Source organism: Ictalurus furcatus, chromosome 27 (genome assembly GCF_023375685.1).
Source record: "Ictalurus furcatus strain D&B chromosome 27, Billie_1.0, whole genome shotgun sequence".
In the NCBI taxonomy this organism is placed as follows: Eukaryota; Metazoa; Chordata; class Actinopteri; order Siluriformes; family Ictaluridae; genus Ictalurus; species Ictalurus furcatus.
The window spans coordinates 12,228,729-12,248,740 of NC_071281.1; the positions used below are offsets into that span (position 1 = coordinate 12,228,729).

Here is a 20,012-nt window from a genome sequence, read left to right on the forward strand (position 1 = left end):
GTAATGTGTTTATTTCTGGAAGTTTCTGTTTGCCGTCAGACTCTTGCTGTGTGAGAAGTGGTGGGAGTTTTGGATTGTGCAGTTGGATTGTGTTTCCATCTTCGGCTGCTCCTGCGCTAGACAGACTCCCCGCTGGTGTTTTTGTAAGCTGTGAACCAACTCCTATCGGAAGAGAAAGCGTGAGATGAGTAATCTGGAGAAACAAACACAAATGTATATAAACGCAAGCTAATGAGCTCCTGTCTGAACCTGTTTTATACCTGCTGGTGATGTTTATGTGCATCAGTGAGGCTCAGAGAGCTGTGATATCTTGCAGAGAGATGATCTCGGACCATATCTCGTGATCATGACGTGTCATTCATGGTTGTCACGGTATACCTTCAAGGCAAGTGGTGGGTTGTGGACTTTGTGCCAAAAGAAACAGTTGATCTTTGACCCCACCCCTGATGGTTTTGAGTATCTGCACTTGTCTTAAGTGTTGTCAGGTACACAGTATAGTCTCTTAAAATGTTGTTCACCTGACACTGACATGTGAATAGTAGTTCTGGTTTGGAAGGCATTCAAATCAAGCATAGCATGTGGAAGGACCCAGACTGCATAGCAGCCAAGGGCTGACTTGGACACATTTAGAAACTGGATATGATTAGCTCAATATCTGTCACTAGTGAGCAAACCTGCTTCTACTGATTGCTAGGGATGTTATGGCTTGAACTTTTCACGCATGATAACTTGGTCTGAAAAATACGACTGTATTAATCAGCCATTTAAAAAAACCCACAAGCCCGTGTTGACAATTAAGGAAAAAATGTATTACCGAATCTTAATGGACATGCTAGGAGAGACAGCAGAGGTAGCAATATGTAGAGGATTACACAGGAAAGGGCTTTCAGTGCAGTGCGTGTCCCCTTCACCGAGACTGCTGTAGTATGAGAGAGATCCAGAGGGATGGGGTTGGAAAATGTTAGAGTTGCAGCTGGACACAAAAGGGATGAGAAACACTGCAACAATGAACTCAATCAGTAAAAAAATAAACGCAGGTAAATGGTAATGGATGGAAATGTATTTTGAAAGTCAGCGTTGAGGTAAATGTCCACTGACCTCACAAACATTTCAGTTTCAACCATTCACACAGGAAGCAGCTAATCTCTCTCTATCTCTCTCTCTCGCTCTCTCTCTCGCTCTCTCTCTCGCTGTCTCTCTCGCTCTCTCTCTCGCGCTCTCTCTCTCTCTATCTCTCTCTCTCTGTGTCTCTCTCGCTCTCTCTCTCTCTCGCTCTCTCTCTCGCTCGCTCTCTCTCTCTCTCTCTCTCTGTCTCTCTATCTCTCTCTCTGTGTCTCTCTCTCTCTGTCTCTCTCGCTCTCTCTCTCTATCTCTCTCTATCTCCCTCTCTCGCTCTCTCTATCTCCCTCTCTCTCTCGCTCTCTCTCTCTGTCTCTCTCTCTCTCTCTCTCTCTCTCTCTCTATCTCCCTCTCTGTCTCGCTCTCTCTCTCTGTCTGTCTCTCTCTATCTCTGTTTCTATCTATCTCTCTCGGTCTCTCTTCACCTCTCTCTATCTCTCTGCCATTATCTCAATTTCTATCTCTCTCTCTGTCTCTCTCTATCTCTCTCTGTCTCTCTCTCTCTCTGTCTCTGTTTCTATCTCTCTCTCTGTCTCTCTCTCTCTCTGTCTCTATCTCTCTCTCTATCTCTATCTCTCTTTCTCTCTCTCAATCTCTCTCTCTATCTTGCTCTCTCTCTATCTCTCTCGCTCTCTCTTTCTCTCTCTCAGTCTCTCTCTCTCTATCTCTCTCTCTCTTTCTCTCTCTCAGTCTCTCTCTCTCTATCTCTATCTCTGTCTCTCTCTCTCAATCTCTCTCTGTCTCTCTCTATCTCGTTCTCTCGGTCTCTCTCTATCTCTCTCTCTGTATCTCTCTCGTTCTCTCGGTCTCTCTCTATCTCTCTCTCTCTCTCTCTCTCTCTCTCTCTCTCTCTCTCTCTCTCTCTCTGTGTGTGCTGCTTCTGTCTTGTTCTGTTCTGTTATAAAAGGTCACAATTCCAACTCCACAAGACACGTCCATACAGCAGGTGGAAAGATCGCTCGTGTCACTAGCAGGGTGTAACCTCTGCTGCTTGTGCATAGACTGCAGCAAAATAGTAACTCCATATGTATGTCAGTTCATCAGACCTGCATCTGAACTAACCCAGCTGGTTACTACTCTCATCATTTATAGCTTTGCGAGTAGGTCTGTATATAAACAGAAACATAATCACATTTATACGCTTGCTATGTAACATTTTGTTCCATGCTTGACGGTGATTTAAATACTGTCTTATAAACACGTCATGTTCTTATTTTCCGCTTTTGTGCCAACTGTATTTGTAGGCTGTGAGTTATCATTTCAGGCCCACGTGCGATGCGTTCTCATGGCCAAGCCTGACTGCTGCCCTGGCTATCACTCCTAACTGCATCACTTTGCGTCCCTGCCAGTATTGCATTGAAAAATGGAGGAAAATTAGTTTATTGGCTGTTTATTTGGATCACCTTTAAGTTCTAAGTGTTAACACTGTGTGCAAAAGTGTTAGGCTCCCTTTTTTTTAGTACAAACTTTGTAATAGATTTTTATTTTGACTTCTACATTATGGAGTCAGGACAATTAGTTTTCCAGCACAAAAATTTTATGTCTGTAAAGAAAGCAGCATATTATGTAAGAGACCACTTTTCAGACAAAGAAAAAATTATAATGAAGGCTGATGGGTTTTGCCTCAAAAAAGAAGCAACTGCAGCAGTCACTCACCAGCTCAGTTTTACCTGCTTTTCATGAACATAGATGTTGGCTCAGATGATACCTTCACTCCTGTGTTAGTGCATGTTCATCTGGCAGTAACCCAGATGTGTGTGCATGCTCACTAAAACTCTTACACTCAGCCTGTCCTTACCTGTCATCCATGTTGTCTAAAAGTACACCTGCAGTACTTATCCATTTCTCTAAGAGCTCTTTTGTGAAGAGCTGAGTCACCTTTTGAAATGGACTAAGAAGAGGAAGAAAAGGAACGGCATTACCCAAGGACACTTGTGCTAGCCTTGTTTATTCTATGGTTGGAGGTTTTATAACGAAATGGCTCCACTAGGCCTGTTTTTAATTTGTTGATCACAACGCTACATGTGTCCAAAAGCTCACGTTTTCGGTTAGTTTTCAGAATCCCATGTCCTGTGCCGCTGGATCCTCAGTATACTGGCACAGCTATTAATCCTTGTTCTATACTCTAGGAACATAATCATTGGACCAAATAAAATAACTTCCACGTTATGTTTACCGTGTGTAATCGCGATAGGAATATTTGCCGTTATAGGATCAGTAATGAATTAAACACAACGAGGTGCTTAATAATAATCAGCAGCATGATGGTGTGATGTGTTATCACCTTGAAGTTGATTTGTTTTCCGATCGCAGCGCTTCCTGAAGGGTTTTACTCCTCTCATACCACAGCAATTTGCCAACGGTAACAATTTTTTTCATTTAATGAAGAAACACGATGTCATGCAACAGATAAAAGCAGACGATCCCTCAAAGACTCTAGGAAAACTTACGAAGCGCTGACACTGGCGACTCCTTCCATAAATGTTAAATACATTTTTCAGAAAGCAACACTATATCAACAATTATACACTTTTTTTCCATTGGAAATAACAATTTTAAAAATGTGTTTACTATTAGTGTTGTTATATTATGGGATGTCTGCAATACAGATCCTGTGAATGAGTTGTTTTTATAGAAATGAAAACAGTAGAATGACCACATTTAATATAAGCATGTGGTTTTGAATACAGCTGGGATTAATGGGTGCTTCCGTTATAGGAAATGAATCAATGCCTTCTGATCAGTCAGATTTGAGAATTTCACACTGCTCTGCTACAGTGGCGGTGCTTTACGCCTGTTCAGCCGATGCTTGGCATTGCACAGTGATCTTCAGCTTGTGTGCAGCTGCTTGGCCATGGAAACCCATTTCATGAAGCTCCTGACACACAGATCTTGTGCTTCCAGAGGCAGACTGGAATTTTTTACACGCCCTGTGCTTCAGTACTCTGCTGCCCTGTTGTGAGTTTGCGTGGTCTGCCGCTTCGTGGCTGAGCTGCTGTTGCTTCTAGACTCTTCCATTTCTCAATAATAGCAATCACAGTTGACCGGGGCAGGTCGACCAGGGAAAAATTCCACAAAGTGACTTGTGGCAATATTAGCATCCTTTGACAACACCATGTTTAAAGTCCCTGAGCTCTTCAGTATAATTCATTCTAGGGTATGCATCTCTCTGTGCGTGATTTTTATGCACATTTTAGCAATGGGTGTGGCTGAAACGCTTAAATTCAATCACTAGGTGGGGTATCCACATACTTTTGGACAATCACTGGGTGGGGTGTCCACATACTTTTGGACAATCACTAGGTGGGGTGTCCACATACTTCACCGCCCCCCACGTTAGCAACAATCAAGTAGCATAAGAGAATTTAAATCATAGCTGTTATCAACCAGGTCGCAAAGTAGCAGTGATTTAAACCCTGTATTTATTTATTTTTAATTAGTCAAGTAATATCCAATTATGTATCTGATCCTGTTCTGTGCATGGAATCAAGACAAACGACTCCAAGAGGCTACTGGCTACCAGTGAGACGAAATTGTTTACAAGAGCAAACTTTTTCCTGGGTGGTTCTTTATTAGATCTTATTGTTAGAATGTTCACGCTCAGCAAAAATACAGGGTTCTGCACATGTGAGATCAAGCTTAAACTTCTAAGAGGTGTCAGCTGTTTTCGTTACTCAATAAAATCTCGTTCTTCTCCGCATGAGCTTTTTGTGATGTTGAACACAGGAGCACAGTCAATACTGAAAGAACTTTTATTTTTAAACCTCTTGGAGTACAGATAACAATAGCAGGTGAATTATGGCATCTCTGTGAGGTAACTGGAGCTAAAAACAAAACGCATACGAAATAGTGCTGCTCGTATCAGGTAATGTTTTGAACATGGAGTATATGGGTCAAGTCAAATGCAGCGAAGGCATGACTGTGGAATAATGCTGGTTTTAAGGTTGACTGGTTCTATTAAGGAGTTTCACCAGACTGCACATTGACAATGAATAGCTGGGGTGTGTGTGTGTGTGGTATTCCCGACCACACCCCCACCCCTGCCCTTTTCCCCATTTGAAATCTTTTCTATGGCTGGTTGACTGTTGTCCTTTTTAAGCTTGCATTGTTCCTTATTTAAATATCCTTGTAACCTCGCATAGAGTTCTTATTCTTTAGTGCAGGTTGTGTTAATGAAAGAACATGTTTTTATTTCTAGTTACGGATCACCCAAGGTGCACTATGCATGTTCTTACCTATTCCGAACTGGGATATCGTTCGTCATGTCTGGTGGTTTAATATGGTTGTCTGTCACATGTTTAAAGCGAGACATTTTAAAGCGAGTGGATGGGCTGTAAACATCTTTAAGCCATCATTCATTGTCCTTTCAGCACGACACAACAAAAATACATACCCCGATACATGCATGTGTGTATTTATGTGAGCAGATATATGCATGTGTCCATTTCTGTTCCTTTGTCTCCATGTTGCAGAGCAGGTTAGAAAGTAACCCCTCTCCCCTTCCTCCCCTTTCCACTGACCCCCTCATATGGCTCGCTCAGCGTGTGAAGAGATTCTCACATGTTTTCTGAAGACTACTGCCACTCAGTCGGCTCCGCTCGGGCTCGGAAGGGGGTGTGTGTAACACGACCCCCCCCTTCCACTGATGCAGCGTGTAAATTAAACACCCCCCTCTCCCACACACACACAGTCTCCCCCGTATGTTTTTCACAGTCTCCCAATTTGAAGGATGACGTCTTCTCTTTGAAATAGAATTTTTATGCTGTGTTTACCATGAAGGTGCAGAGAGAGGTGGAGATGAGAGGGCTTTGGAGATTCCCAGACAGCTGATTGTAAAAAGGCCGACACCTAATCCTGCTACTGTGCGTCTGGATCAGCAGCTCTGCCATCACTCGGAGCATGAGATGAGAACGTTCGCGAGAGGTGTAGACCACTCACTTTACAGTGTCATCCAATAGAGTGGTTTAGATCCAGACTTGTAATCTGTCATAGGTTATTATTTCTAGCTCTGTGCGCGTGTATGTGTGTGTGTGTGTGTGTGTGTGTGTGTGGGCGTGTGGGTTTCCTCCTGCTTGTCTGGCCTCCGTCTTGACTCTCCGCCACCGTTGCAGTTACTCATGGGCCGAGTATGTCAGGATAGGTTATTCTTAGCGCCTGTTCCCCAATCAGTCATTGGAGAAAGGTTTGGGGGGGGTCGAAAAAAAGGTAACCAGTCAGAAGGCCCATCTGCACAATGTTTACCGGGATATTTTCGACCCTGAAGAGATCACATATTTACCACCAAGAGCTGCGCGACCTTGCCATTTAGTGCAGAGAGAAAGACCGAGCACTCAGGAGGAAGAGTCCCTATCTACAGGGCGAAGCAGGACGACCTGAATCTAGCCTGAAAAAGCAACAGAACGGTACAGAAGGACAGAGAGGCTCGTGCTCAGAGGAGGAGCTGCTGTCCCAGGGCTGGCCCCTGCTCTGCAGCAGCTCCGTGCACAGGCGTGTGCGAGTGTGTTTCTGTGCATGCGAGGACGTGATGAGAGCACGGGGAGAGGCTGAGGCTTGGGGAGGAGCGAGCGGAATCGGCCGAGGACTCTTAGGTCTCGGTGAGGCGCAGGCAGCCTGCTGGAGCACAGGACTCGATTAAACTGGACAAATCCCACACACTCGCTGGTAGAGTGTCTTTTCCCTCCAACAAGGCAAAGTGAGGAGGCAACTTTGGTCATTTGTTTTTATATCTCTGTCTCCTGAGCAGCTGCGTAAAGGACCAGCATCACCAGCACCATGAGTCGATGGCTTAAATGCACCTCCGTGTACTTTGTAGGTATCAGACGAACACAAGGAAGGCTGTACGTTGGGAGCTAAATTTGTTTAAGATGTAGACCAGTTATTTAAATCTTGCTTATAAAAGTTTGAAACTTTACTGGGAAATGTGCGTGCGTGCGTGCGTGCGTGTGTGTGGTTTTTGGACTGACCTACCAAGGGAGAGTGACTTATGACTTTCTCCACAGCAGCTATGAATCTCGGAATGTTCCTGGAGAATGCAGTGTTGATTCGAAGTGATGTTTTGAGCCTTGGAATTTTCATGACTTGTTTGAACTTGTTGTCAAATCGCATTCTTGCACTCAATTTAACTTTGCAATTGTTTTTTTTTTTGTTGTTTTTTTTTCATTTCATAACTCTTTTGAAATGCAAACGTTTTCCGTGGCGAAAAGCGCCATTAAAGAACTGGTATAGCTCCATTCCTCAGAGCGAAGATTTCCTCTTGACAGCTATTCGCAAAGAGAAGCAATCGCTTTCACTCACCTAGCAATTTTAGCCTTGCTGACAGTCTCTAATGCACTGAAGACTAAGACTTCTTCAGGTGTTTTATTTCAGAATATTACACTGAATTAAATGTGCTGCCCTCGTGTTCCTGTTTTTTGCAGAACACCGACTGGAATAAGTATGATGACAGGCTGATGAAGGCGGTAGAAAGAGGAGAGGTGGACAAGGTGTCAGCTGTCCTCAGTAAGAAAGGCATCATCCCCACCAAACTAGACGTGGAGGGCCGCTCTGCGTAAGTGTGCACACACACACACACACACACACACACACACACACACACACACAGGATATGCCATTTCCACATAGTCAAACAGACCATTTTAATTAGTTCCGTTTAGGTGTCAAAGGTTAATAATGGTTTTCGGGAGGATTTGAATCTCCGGCCCCGTGTCTGTCTTATTGCATTATCCTAATAAACAATATTGTTCCTGGTTCTCATATTAATCATAAATGCTAAGCCTTAGATTGCTCTTTCTATTAAAAGAGCAAAGCCAATAAACTCTCATCCTCCTGAAAAGTTCTGTTTAGAGGGCCGAACTCAAACTGAGTGCTGTGTGTTTATGCAGCAGCATACGGGAGTAATTATAATCTTTTCAAAATGACTGGTATTTACAGAATCCTCGCTGGCCTGTGTTTGTGTCTAATCTGGGCTGAGGCTTTCTGTGCCCAACTAGAGGACACAAATCTGTCTAGAATTGTCACTGTGGAACAGGGCCACTCAACCAGAAACATGCATACAGAAAAGAAGCGACGCAAAAGCCAGCAGAGACGCACGGATTGTAATCGGATCCTTGATGCAAAAGGAAAACACTCGATTTTATACACCTTTAGTAAGGAGTCAGGGTTAGGGTTGCTTTTTTATTATGGTTAAGTGTTCTTTAATACTTTTTTCTTTTTTAATCCCTATGACAGTAAAACTAGGATAGAGGGTTCCAACGTCTAGCCTATTTTAATGCCAGCTTTGTTTTGCTTTTTGCGATCGTAACCATAAGATGTTTCCACCAATGGGGTATTTCTATCTGTGTGTAAGACTCTTCCTGTGAGCTGGCATAGAGAAAGGGCCTGGAGTTGTAATAAGGCTCTGGAATTTCTCAGGCCTAAATCAAGTGCATTCAGCACTGCCGAGTCGCCAGGGTGGCGAGGCAGCGTAACAGAGCTGGAGGTAACAAACACTGACTGATATATGAAGCACGCGCGTCAGCAGCAACCTGCCCCATGGAGGAGCACGGAGACCTTCCCGTTACATGGGAGGTCAAATGCTGCGAGAGCGTGCAGGGTCGCATGTTTTGCGGGTTTTTAAGATTTAAAGGATTCCACTGCACATATATAGCTTGGCCACACACCGATTTCATGTTTGTGTTGTTTCAGCTTGGTGTAAGCGTACGATGGACATAGCGGCTGCGGTGACCACAGGGAGGGTGCGCTGTAGTCCAGCTGCAATTGTGGGTCCCAATTTTAGATCGGATTATATGTGCAGTGTTTATCTTTAATAAAAATGTGTTTTGCCTGGCCCACAGGGATAGCCTTAGGAGAGTCTGAGGGTGGGGGGTGTGAGGTGCACATCTGTAGAGAATGTGATTACTATTGCTAATCCAGGATTAACCAACTGGAAACGGAAACCACGACTTTTCACTGTGGCCTTTTGGAACACACATACACTTTTTATGTCCCATATTCCCCTGCCATTATACTATCCATCCATCCATCTTCTACCGCTTACTCCTTTTCAGGGTCACGGGGAACCTGGAGCCTATCCCAGGGAGTATCGGGCACAAGGCGGGGTGCCGTTATACCCATACGCTTATTTATTTATTTATTTTTGGAGTATTCTGTACTATCAAATTACTCTCATATGTTGATGAATTAGAAATAAAAGACTCTGTGTAGCTAAAATGATACTTTAGTTGCACATATTGACCGCTAACTGAACTTCCTGGCTTCTGCTATATTGAAACATCATCAAACAGGAAATCATCGGAAAATGTTCACTTATTTGCTGAAAGTAACACTGTTCGTATGTAAACTAAGCACTGTGAACATGACCCTTTTTGTAATGAAGAATTAGCCATGTGTGCAGAATTCTTTTCTGTTTCTTTGGGATTTGATCTTCGTGTGAAAGTTGACGATACAGAATGTTCAGACTGATGTATCTGAGGCTGTAATGTGCATGTTCACAGGGTCATGTTCTTGCTTTTGGGGGGTCTTTTAAGCTCCACTATGTGTACACACACACACGCACACATCATTTGAGTGTCTCTAAAAATGTCATGCATCCAGCGGAGGCATGGAAGGAGCTGGAGCCAAGCTAGAATGACATGTCTGGGTTCTGAACAGCCTTCTCGTCTCTTTGCCTGTCAACAACATGGCAGCTCTAACAGTGAATTAATGTACGAGTCCTGCATGCAGCAGATCGTAGTGCTTTTCTGGCCTCCCTAGCCATGGCTTGCCACAATGAAGGGTTGCTTATGCTTGTCTTTTTGAGATTTTACCAGAAAGCTGGGAGGTCTAGGAGATGGATTGCGTTTGATGGATTGCGTTCGTAGAAACCAAACGTGAGTGTTGAGCTGGATGTTTAAAGAAAGACTTGCTCTGTTCATTTTGTCAGGACACTGAGCAGCTGTCTTTCTGTAGTTTCTCTAGTAAATCAGTGCTTTTCTTCATGTGGTTTCCACAGTCATACTTTTCTGCAATAGAATATCCAAAGCATGATGACTTTCCAAAGCGTTACACATTATGATCACCGACCTCATCACATCAGCTGACCACATGACGGCCTCCTGACTTGTAACCATACCCAGAAAATCATTCTTCTCTATTAGGTGACAACAATAGCCCCTGAACAACATGATGTAACCGTAAGCCAGGGTTGCAGACAGCATGTCACTTGGGTTTCATGTTCTGTTGGGGTGGAATCCCTACACTTATCTGCGGCTTTTGCGTCCAGACCTGCAGGTCAAGGCTGTGGCATGCCCAGAGTTCTTCTCAACACAGCTTTTAATAACACTTCCCGAAGTCAGGTGGCAGCTTGTGTGACTTCCCACACCTCTGAGCACTAGAACAGACATGCCATGTGTCCAGCTCGAGCCTGCTCAGCACTCTGAGGCCAGTGTTGACTGCTCTGAAGGCTTAGGTATGAATAGTATGCTACAACAATGAGCTGCTGTGGACATAATTGGGATGCTTTAATAGCTCCTCAACCTTCACAGTGCTGTACATAATGTGCCGTGCATTTATGCCAGTGGAATCAGAATTCTGAGACTAAATCCAGCGTATCTTTAAAGCTGGGGTGAGCGATATCAAATACGAATGTGGTGTAATCATTGCCGAGGCTCTCCTCACATTCCAGCAATGAAATAACTCTTAGGGGGAAAAAACACTCCCTATAAATGGGAATTAAAAACAACTAATGGTTTTGTTCCCATATATGACCACCACCAGCCAGCCAGTTAGGACAAGAACGCTCCACTTGCCTGTTAAACATGTCCCATTAATTCCATAATGTCCATCTCTTGTGCAAGCATTCAGATATTCTAATTTAATGAAGGGATGGCATGGATTCTATGGATTTGGGGAGGAAGCTGAAAAAAGTACATAATTTTTTTTTTTTCCCCACACAGAGTTAATGCATACTGTATGTGGGCTGTGTTAAGAGTGTGAGGGTTGAGGATTGAGTTTCCCCATCATCCTCTGTGAATGCTGATATGGGCAGTTACAGCAGGCATCGGTTTTCACACTACATTGCCTACTTTATTACTCTTTCATCCCAGCTTCTCCTGTCACTCTCTCTTTCACTCTCGCTCCCATTTCCTGAAGCCGGATATAACCGTATTAAAATTCTGTGCCTTTACCCTGATTTACCCATGGGTTCTCTCTCTCGTTCTCTCTCTCTCTCTCTCTCTCTCTCGCTCTCTCTAGTTTTCATCTTGCTGCAACCAGAGGACATTTGGACTGCCTTAGCGTCATCCTCGGTCATGGTGTTGATGTCACAGCCAATGATGCCACAGGTATTATGTTCTTTCTTTTGGGGCACTATTATTAATGTGCACTTATAAGTAAGCACATCACCAGGTAGCGAATAGGAATTATTCATAAAACTATTCAACATTACCAGTCAAATTATATGCAAGGAAATTATGTTAATAAACTAGACATGTAAGAAACTTAGCGATTCTTTTTGTTGCATTTTGAGCCTGAATGGCAATCAGTGTTTTTATCTTTGCAGGAAAAAACGCCTTACACCTAGCAGCCCGGAATAAACAGTCATTGTGCGTGCAGAAGCTCCTACAGGTAATCTGTCCCTAGTGTCACCTCTTTATCTGTATGCCAAGTTGTTGTGTAGTGAAAGAAGCTGTCCAGTACCAAACAGAGAAATGGTGGGAAATATGCACTTGTCAATCAGGGCCATTCTATCAGCTTCTAAAAGAATGCGTGGGTGCATTGTGTAAAATTTATTATATATTATAAAGTAACAGAACCATAAAGGACAATATAAAGTGCATAATGGATGTCCTTTGTGTGCAAAGAGAATGAAATTGTTGTTTCCCTAATGATGGATTTTCTGAAAGATCTATTCTCCGGCCTGTCATGTCAAAATCTCACATCAGTTTAACATCCTGACATCTGATAATTACACTGTAGTGGTTGTGAAGAATTGATGGTCCAATTGATGGTTCAGAAAGGCGAAGAGTCGAAAATAGACTTTTTCATTTCATATCGTCACCATTTAATGGCTCTTTTTCTTGAGTAGAAAATTCAAGATTGAGTAACTGTCACTTTTTGTCACGGCCAAATCACTGTTGTTGTTGTTTTTTATACGTTATATTTACATTTTGTTAGGAAACCTTAAAACATTTGTTTACTTTTACAAAAGTAAGGTTTTTATGGCTAAATGTCAGGACACAACAGTAATTACTATCATTACTCCGTGATGTATTTATGATTTAGCCTTGATTTGACCACCCCAAGCTCGCCGCGAAGTCAGTGTGACTTGTTGTACTCCTCTACCTAATGTGTATGCTTAAAAGCCTTCAAGAACTCAAGAAAGGGTGTTCCGAGTGTTGACAGGGCATCCTCCCCTCTGTATTTCTGTGCCGTCATTGTAGAGGCCAGTGTAACCTGACCCGCTGCTTTCTGCCCACCTCGAACAGCTCTCACTACCCAGAATGCAGTTAACAGCTCAATCATGTGACCACACTGCCCATTTGGGAAGCTGTTGCTGGAGAGAGAAGGAAATAATTAGGATAGTATTATAGTGAGTCAGGATGTCCAAACAAGCTTAAAATTGGCAGGAGAAAGAAAGGAACAGCGTGAGAATGTGCTTGATTTGGGATTTGAGCTCTGGGACTGAATGTTCAACTGAGCAGTGCTAGTGCCATAGCAAGACTTTCTTGTACTTGACCTGCAGGTGACCATTAAAAGTGGCCAAACTATGAATCATTAGGTCAAACAGTTATAGGCCTGCAGTGGAGATAAAAAAATGCAGGTCAAAACTAGGCATGTCAACCTATGATCTCCAAAATCATGACTCTGCTCATCAAATATGTCATATTTCCAGAGTAAGGCCATTATTTGTTCACATCTTTTTCTCCCTAATTTAGTCTAATTTAGTTAGGTCTTCCCTATCTTACGACAGCTACCAATCTGGGAGCCTGAACGCTATGACATGCTTCCCCTGAGACACATGAAGCCAGCCAACCATATCATTTTAAACTACTGCTCATGTTGTGTCACGGGGCCTCGGAGGAAAGCGCTATCCATCCCTTCCGCTTGCATGAGCTCACCATTGCCCATGATTCGCAAGGGGAAAGGGAGTATGCCAACCCTCCCACACTGAGCTGACAGCCAATTTTCCTGTCTTTATCTCCTGGCCGTGGACGGCTGTGGCATCGCCAGGATTCTAACTTGTGATCTCCTGAGGATAAGGTGAAGCTCCATGTGATGCATTTCTAACAAAACCGTAGTTTTCTTAAACAATTTTCAGTCAGGATCATAAAATGGCCTAGCAATATCTTATTTCTACACCAATTCACCTGGTAATTTACAGCAGTTTAATCACAGCCCACATACATATGTAATAAACTATTTCACTTGCCAGTCCTTGATAGAACTAAGCAGTAAACTAAGGTATACAAACCTGCCCAACCTCCATGGAAATAATGTATACCTGGCAACCCTGTATGCAGCATACCTTATTTATGTGGTGGCAAAAGACTTCAACAAATAAAGAATGTAACAGCAAAAGCAAAAATACAACAGCAAAAGGAAAAACACCACAACAAAGTTGAAAACAGCAAAGTCAGAAACACATTAACTCACACGCTCATTGCTGATTGGCTACAGCGTGTGTCAGTCTGAGAGACCACAGAATTGGAGAATGTTTACAGTAAGAGGAAATATAAGCCTAAATGAATCTGCTGATGCGTCTTTTTCGGTGTCAATTTTCTTCTCAACAGCATTCATACGATGTTATTTTAGGTATGCGGGCACCTTTGCACAAAATTAATTTGAGTTTGCAAACTAAAGGAAAACCCACCTAGGGAAACCAGGTTATGCAAAAGAAAGAATTACTCCTCACTATAATGACACAAATAACAAGTAAAATTGTATCATCTGGATAAATTGGTAAAGCTTGCGGAAGTGCGATTCTTTTAACTTGTGATATTCATACACTGTGTCTATTCAGCAACAAACAAGTGCTGTTCAGTAAGGACCTACTTTTCCCATCTTGTGTTAATATTGATGTGGTTTTGATTTTTCTGTTTCACATTTGCTTTTGTGTTTAACGTTTTGCTGCCTGACTTTTTGGTACTTTGTTTAAGGTTCGAAGTTTGTTTGTGTTGCATTGTATGTATACAGTACAACGTATGTCAATGGAAATGCTGTACAAAGATTGTAAAATCAATGCTTGTTATGTGTTGCAGCATAACTGCCCTGTTGGAAATGTGGACCTGCAGGGACGAACAGCCCTGCATGATGCAGGTGAATAACAGTTCATTTTTTCCCCCCCTCTTGTCTTGCTGACCTTTTTCCTCTGTCTCACAGTGTTGTGGTGAACATAGTGACATCAGTGCCAGAGCAAACTGAGAGTAATGAAAAGCTCATTGGATAGCAGGACAAGCTAAAACTACAGTTCATACTTTATCATCTGGTAATGAATTCGAGTGTTAGGCAGACCGTATAGGGTACGATCAGGGTATAAGGATTACAGCTCCATTCTTATTTGTTTTGTGAGCCGTCCATCATGTCTGTGTCATTTCCTTTCTGCAGTCATGGCCGGCTGCTCCTCCAGTGTTAAGCTGTTGTGTGACAGTGGGGCTTCGGTCAACGCTAGTGACTTTGTAAGTATCGAATCAAAACTAGATTTGTACACTTTTCCCCTTTTGATCTACATGTAGTTGATCAGACAAGACTGTTATGTTTGCTAAGCGGGTAATGTAGCTAATGAGTGCATAAGAAATACATCTAGGTCTTACCATTATTCTTCATATTATTGTTTATATTTGTATTATTTGGCAGACTTCATTATCCAGAGTGACTTCTAGAAGAGCTTTTTAGTCTCCTCCATAAACACATCAGGCAAGCAAAAGTATGAGCTAAATACTTTTGAACTAAATACTCAAGCTAAAACCCTGTAAGAGGAGTGCAGCAACACGAACAGTACAGGTTGAGGGTTTTTTTTTTCTTATTTTTTCTTCTCCCCTCAAAATAGTGCTCATTTAGTGCGTAGTGAAGAAGTAATCGATTTTTTTATATAAAGAATTGTGTGAAATAGCTTGTGTAGTTTGTATTTTTAGTTTAAATTCAAAGTGGAACTATTATCATGGGCATAATTTGCAGCATTTCAAATACAGTCCAGTCATCTTTGGGAAGTAGGACAGAAAATGCTGAATTATTCCAAACTGTGCTAAGAAAAAAAAAGAAGATGATACCAGTTGTCAAAGATGGCTAGTTGTGAATGCATGATGCTCTGAGATGAACTGGTTTTTTTTTTTTTTTTTTTTTTTCTTTTTAAATTTTTTTTTTTATTTATTTTTTTTTTTTCAAATCTAAGTCGGCCAATGAATCCTCATGGCACCTTGGCCACACTAAGACTAGTGCTAGGACTGAGCATGGGAAATGTACATGATGGTATTTGAGTGCCTGTGATGTGGTTTTATTGTATTGTTGTTTCTGTTTAAAGGCTTTTCTGCACTATGTATAGTGTTACAGCTGTGGCTTTATGTAGAATGTGCTTAGTAACTGTTCATTCATTTCATTAACTCTAATGTAGTGTGCATTCCTACCTGCACTGACTGTTCGTTCAAGTCTTCTTGAATAAAGTGAAAAGCTGAAAATTTGCAGAGATTATATTCCTTCAGCGTGATGATTTGTCCAGAGGCTCAGTTTGTAATTCAGATTTTAGTTACTCTTGTATGTGAAATGTGCCATCAGGGAATGACTTTCTGTGCCATTTGTTCCTTTTTTTTTTTTTTTTTTTTTTTTGGAGGATGGGAGAACTCCATTGGTGCTGGCCACTCAGATGTGTCATCCCCATATCTGTCAGCTCCTGCTGGACCGAGGGGCCGACATCCGAGTGCGCGACAAGCAGAACAAGTAAAGAAATCTTACTCGCATGTCTTCACATGTATTCAGGGTTCAATAGAGATGCAAGAAAAGTTATTTATATACATGCACTATTCCTCTTCATATACTCTATTGCGTGTCCTAATCGATTGCTTAATTTAATGGAGTGCTTATCTTAAATGCATAACTTCTGGATCGTAAAATTACCTCTGTGCAGTTCGGATTTCCCAGGATGCCGGGTTTTTCTTGAGTAGTGCTCTCAGAAATGAGTTTTTCAATCGTTTTAACACAAGCACTTGTTTTTAAAACTGATTTAAAAAAAATAATTATAATCTAAATCTAGAGTGAAAATGCAGATCAAAATATATGGATGAAATATGTGTGAATTAAGACATTTAAGAAGACATTTAAGAAAAATAGATTAACATAATAGCCTAGTATAATGACAATGTTGAAGTCGATTGCCTTAAGTAGTCTTAGTCTTAATCACCTTTAATTTTATTTATCTACCAATTAGGTCATATGATTATTCTTGTCATATTTAAATTTTCCCTCAGATATTGCCCTATACAGTCTGTTCTGTAGTTTTTGGGTGTCTATGTTGGCCAACACAAGTTCAGGGTGATTTTTTAAAAAAAATTTTTTATTTATTTTATTGGGGGTCAAAACAAATTGTGAGACATAAACAATGGACCTAATGCATCTCTCTATACTGTAAAAAAGTAGCACCTTTGTTCAAATGTTAATAGCAGATGACTGAGACTCTCCACTGGTTTTGGCCGAACTTCATAATCATTAATCATTATTCTCAGTATAAAGTTTAATCAGTGAACTGTTTGCAACTGTTTGTTGCTATTTCGCAAAGTTGTAACTTAGCCACTATTTCTAAAAGCAATAAAGCACGTTGTTGATGACTGTTTATTTACATTTTTATTTACATAGACTTTTGCTATAGTTATTATATATTGTAAAATTATTGTCTAGTAAACTGTAGATTTCAGTAATATGTTTTTAGATTTATTATTTGCCCTATGTCTTCCCTTTTGAATTTTTTGACCCCGAAGGCCAAAAAGAAATTGAATTTATTTGCATTTGTAGTGTTGATAAATTTCACAATCATGATCGGCCTGCCCACATACACAACTTTCTCACTGCAAAAAACGACAGCAAGTGGAAATATCTTCAATATATCAGAATTTATCTAGCATTATCCGTTATAACCAAATATTAGATTATTAGACCTATTTCTAGACTTTATTTATTTATTTATTTTTAATTAAAAAACTAATTTCAAGCTTTATCTGTTCTATATCTTCTACCGGAAGATAATGTAGCTTCTTTCTAGCTGCTAAAAACGAGGAAAATCTCTAATTAATCACTATTTGCAATATCTGCAAATAGAACAAGACTATATCAAGCGTAAAATGAGTAAAATAAATCTAGAAATTGGTTTAATAATCATATTTGGTTTTATTATAATCTTATAATAGGATATACCATATAAATTTAGCTATAATCAAGCTATTTCCACTTTGACGAGATGTCATTTTTCTGTAGTGCTGAGCAGTGTTTAAGTGCATCGTTAATGCTGAGTTCAGAATACTGATGATGTGTTAATACAAATGCAATGTGCTCTTCTAGAACCGCCCTGATCCTGGGATGTACATTTGCCTGTAAGGACGCTGTAGAGGTTTTGTTGAAGCGTGGAGCTGATGTCACCGCCGTGGACAGCTTCGGCCATGACAGCTATCACTATGCCCGACTCAGCAAAAACCAGGAGCTCATCAGCCTTGTTAAGAGCTATCTGGATAATGCGAAAGGTGAAATCACATCTTTGAGCACGGAATCATTTTTGAATAGCGAGCAAAAGTTTTGGTCATTTCGGAAACCCAATAGCTCAGAACTGTTATTTGATGGTGTTTGTACTTTAGGATCCACATCTGCATGTATTCTTTCATTAGTACACAAGTGATTTGAAAATCAAGGACTGGTGTCTTCAAATTGCAGTTTCTTCTACAGTGTGCTGATGATATACCTGTCTCACTGAGGTGCCAACATTTATGCTTTAGCTGTAGCATTTGAACTCTAGCTACAGTGGTACAGGAGACACCGTAAACTATCCTTAAGCTTTTTTCAGATAAAGCAGCTGTCAGACCAAACACATAGAACAAAAAAAAAATGAGGGAAACAAATAATAATAATAATAATAATAATAATAATAGTAAAGAATATGATAATGGTAGTTAAAAAACGAATGAAAAGCCACACGGTGAGAGGACAAGGTTTGCGAAAGACACGTTTACTTTCATTTTGGACCGATTTCATCAAGGTGAACTGTGAATTCACAAGCTGCTGTCTTGCTGCCGAAAATGCAAAGGCGTGGCTGTGGTATCTTTGGTCTTTTTTATACTCTTGTTCGAACTTGAGTTGCCTGATTTTCTTGTCAGTGTTGGCACCTCTGGTTTTACATTAATCTGATTTACATGATAGAACATTCCTCTCCTTCGTTTCTTTTCACTGCAGCAAGAACAAAGATGTTGAGGTGTAAAAATGGGGATGATTAGTCAGTTGAGGTGAAAATACAAGTTTAATGGTTTAATTTTTTATTTTTTTTTTAAAGAAATGCCCTGATAGGAGTAATAGAAATGATGGTGTTAAGAGTTTAAATGAAGGCTGGAGTAAGGAAAATGATTCCTTAAGGAAATTAATTGAGGATGTGGTGTGGTGGTGTAGTGTTAGTGAAGCAGCAGGGACTTTTCTAGGAAAATGAGCTGTACAGCAGAGCCAGCCAGGTGTTCACAGCATGGAGCAGCTTGTGTGTGTGTGTGTGTGTGTGTGTGTGTGTGTGTGTGTGTGTGTGTGTGTGTGTGTGAGAGAGAGAGAGAGAGAGAGAAATTGCTTGTTTTTTTTTGTTGTTCTGTTTTATTAAAATTTTTAAATCTCATTAGAAATAGGTCCTCATCATAACAGTGCAGAAGATCACAGATCAGATTTTCTTTGCGAACTCTCTTGAATGCACTGTGTCGTATTTTACAGACTGAGCTGTGACATCAATATTTTAACTCTCCCTTCATCTGTATTTCCAGCAAAAGAAGCTAGCAGAGTGGAACTGAAGAAGAGACAGGTACTGCAATATAGTCACACGATGCACTAATGTTTCATTATTCACAAAACACCACCTCACTGAAGTTGGAGATGAAATCACATTATTATTCACATTTTTATTGATTATTTAGTTGTTTTGGATTCGGCATCTGTCAACAGGAAGAAAAAAAATAATCATAATAATGTGTGCCACCAACATTCCACCAATCAGCACACAGTCTAACATTTTGACTGCTGATTGAAAAAGCAACCAATCAAGCTTCTAACCTACATTTATTTTAAACAGCTAGCATTAGCAAACTTCTACCAAAACTAGTGAGTGTACCTTTAAGGAGAGGGAAGTGAGGAAAGCAGGTCTAATTATTGTAGTCCGTGTTTACCCATTCACATGGTTGTGTACATTTGTCAGTTTTTCACACACTTTCGAGCCAGGTTTATACATTTTCTCACACAGTTAAAGTTTTTATTTGCTTTCATTAGTCACACATCCTGAGCTAGGAGCTTTGTTTTTATGCTTAGTTTATATAATAAAGCTTGGATTAGCTGTAAAGCCTGGAGCCAAACTTGGAATGAGCACTGCGGTGTTGACTTGGTCTGTTTTACAGCTTGACGTTACTGCCACCTGCTGTTGGAGAAAGGAATGCAATGTATTAGGACTATAATAACTCACTATCAGTTTTGACATTATTAAGCAGCTAGGATAAGCAGTGTTTATTTTAAAGCCTGAGCAGATGTACGGTTATGATCAGTGTTGGTCATGATTTCCAGCCAGCTTAGCTGAGTCTCTCTTCCTGTCTTTTGTCTCCAGCTGTCTGTGGATGTGGCCCCTGAGGCATCATCTAACAGGGATCAGATTATTCACGTAAGTGGAACTAATTGCATCAGGAACTGATTTATCTGTTTGGCTTCGA

At 41.0% G+C, this 20,012-nt stretch overlaps 1 protein-coding gene across 3 annotated transcripts in view; it reads left to right on the forward strand.

Moving 5' to 3' along the window:
* uacab (uveal autoantigen with coiled-coil domains and ankyrin repeats b) overlaps positions 1-20,012 on the forward strand; it is a 58,284-nt gene that overhangs the window by 25,341 nt on the left and 12,931 nt on the right. For 2 of the 3 annotated variants that reach the window (XM_053616692.1, XM_053616693.1), the window contains exons 2-10: positions 7,536-7,666; positions 11,350-11,438; positions 11,657-11,721; positions 14,355-14,412; positions 14,701-14,771; positions 15,920-16,026; positions 17,638-17,816; positions 19,083-19,120; positions 19,910-19,963. In XM_053616692.1, the coding sequence (XP_053472667.1) occupies positions 7,536-7,666; positions 11,350-11,438; positions 11,657-11,721; positions 14,355-14,412; positions 14,701-14,771; positions 15,920-16,026; positions 17,638-17,816; positions 19,083-19,120; positions 19,910-19,963 (792 nt within the window). Of the gene's footprint in view, positions 1-5,848; positions 6,928-7,535; positions 7,667-11,349; positions 11,439-11,656; positions 11,722-14,354; positions 14,413-14,700; positions 14,772-15,919; positions 16,027-17,637; positions 17,817-19,082; positions 19,121-19,909; positions 19,964-20,012 lie in introns of those variants that run through there. The other variant, XM_053616694.1, reaches the window with a different exon arrangement.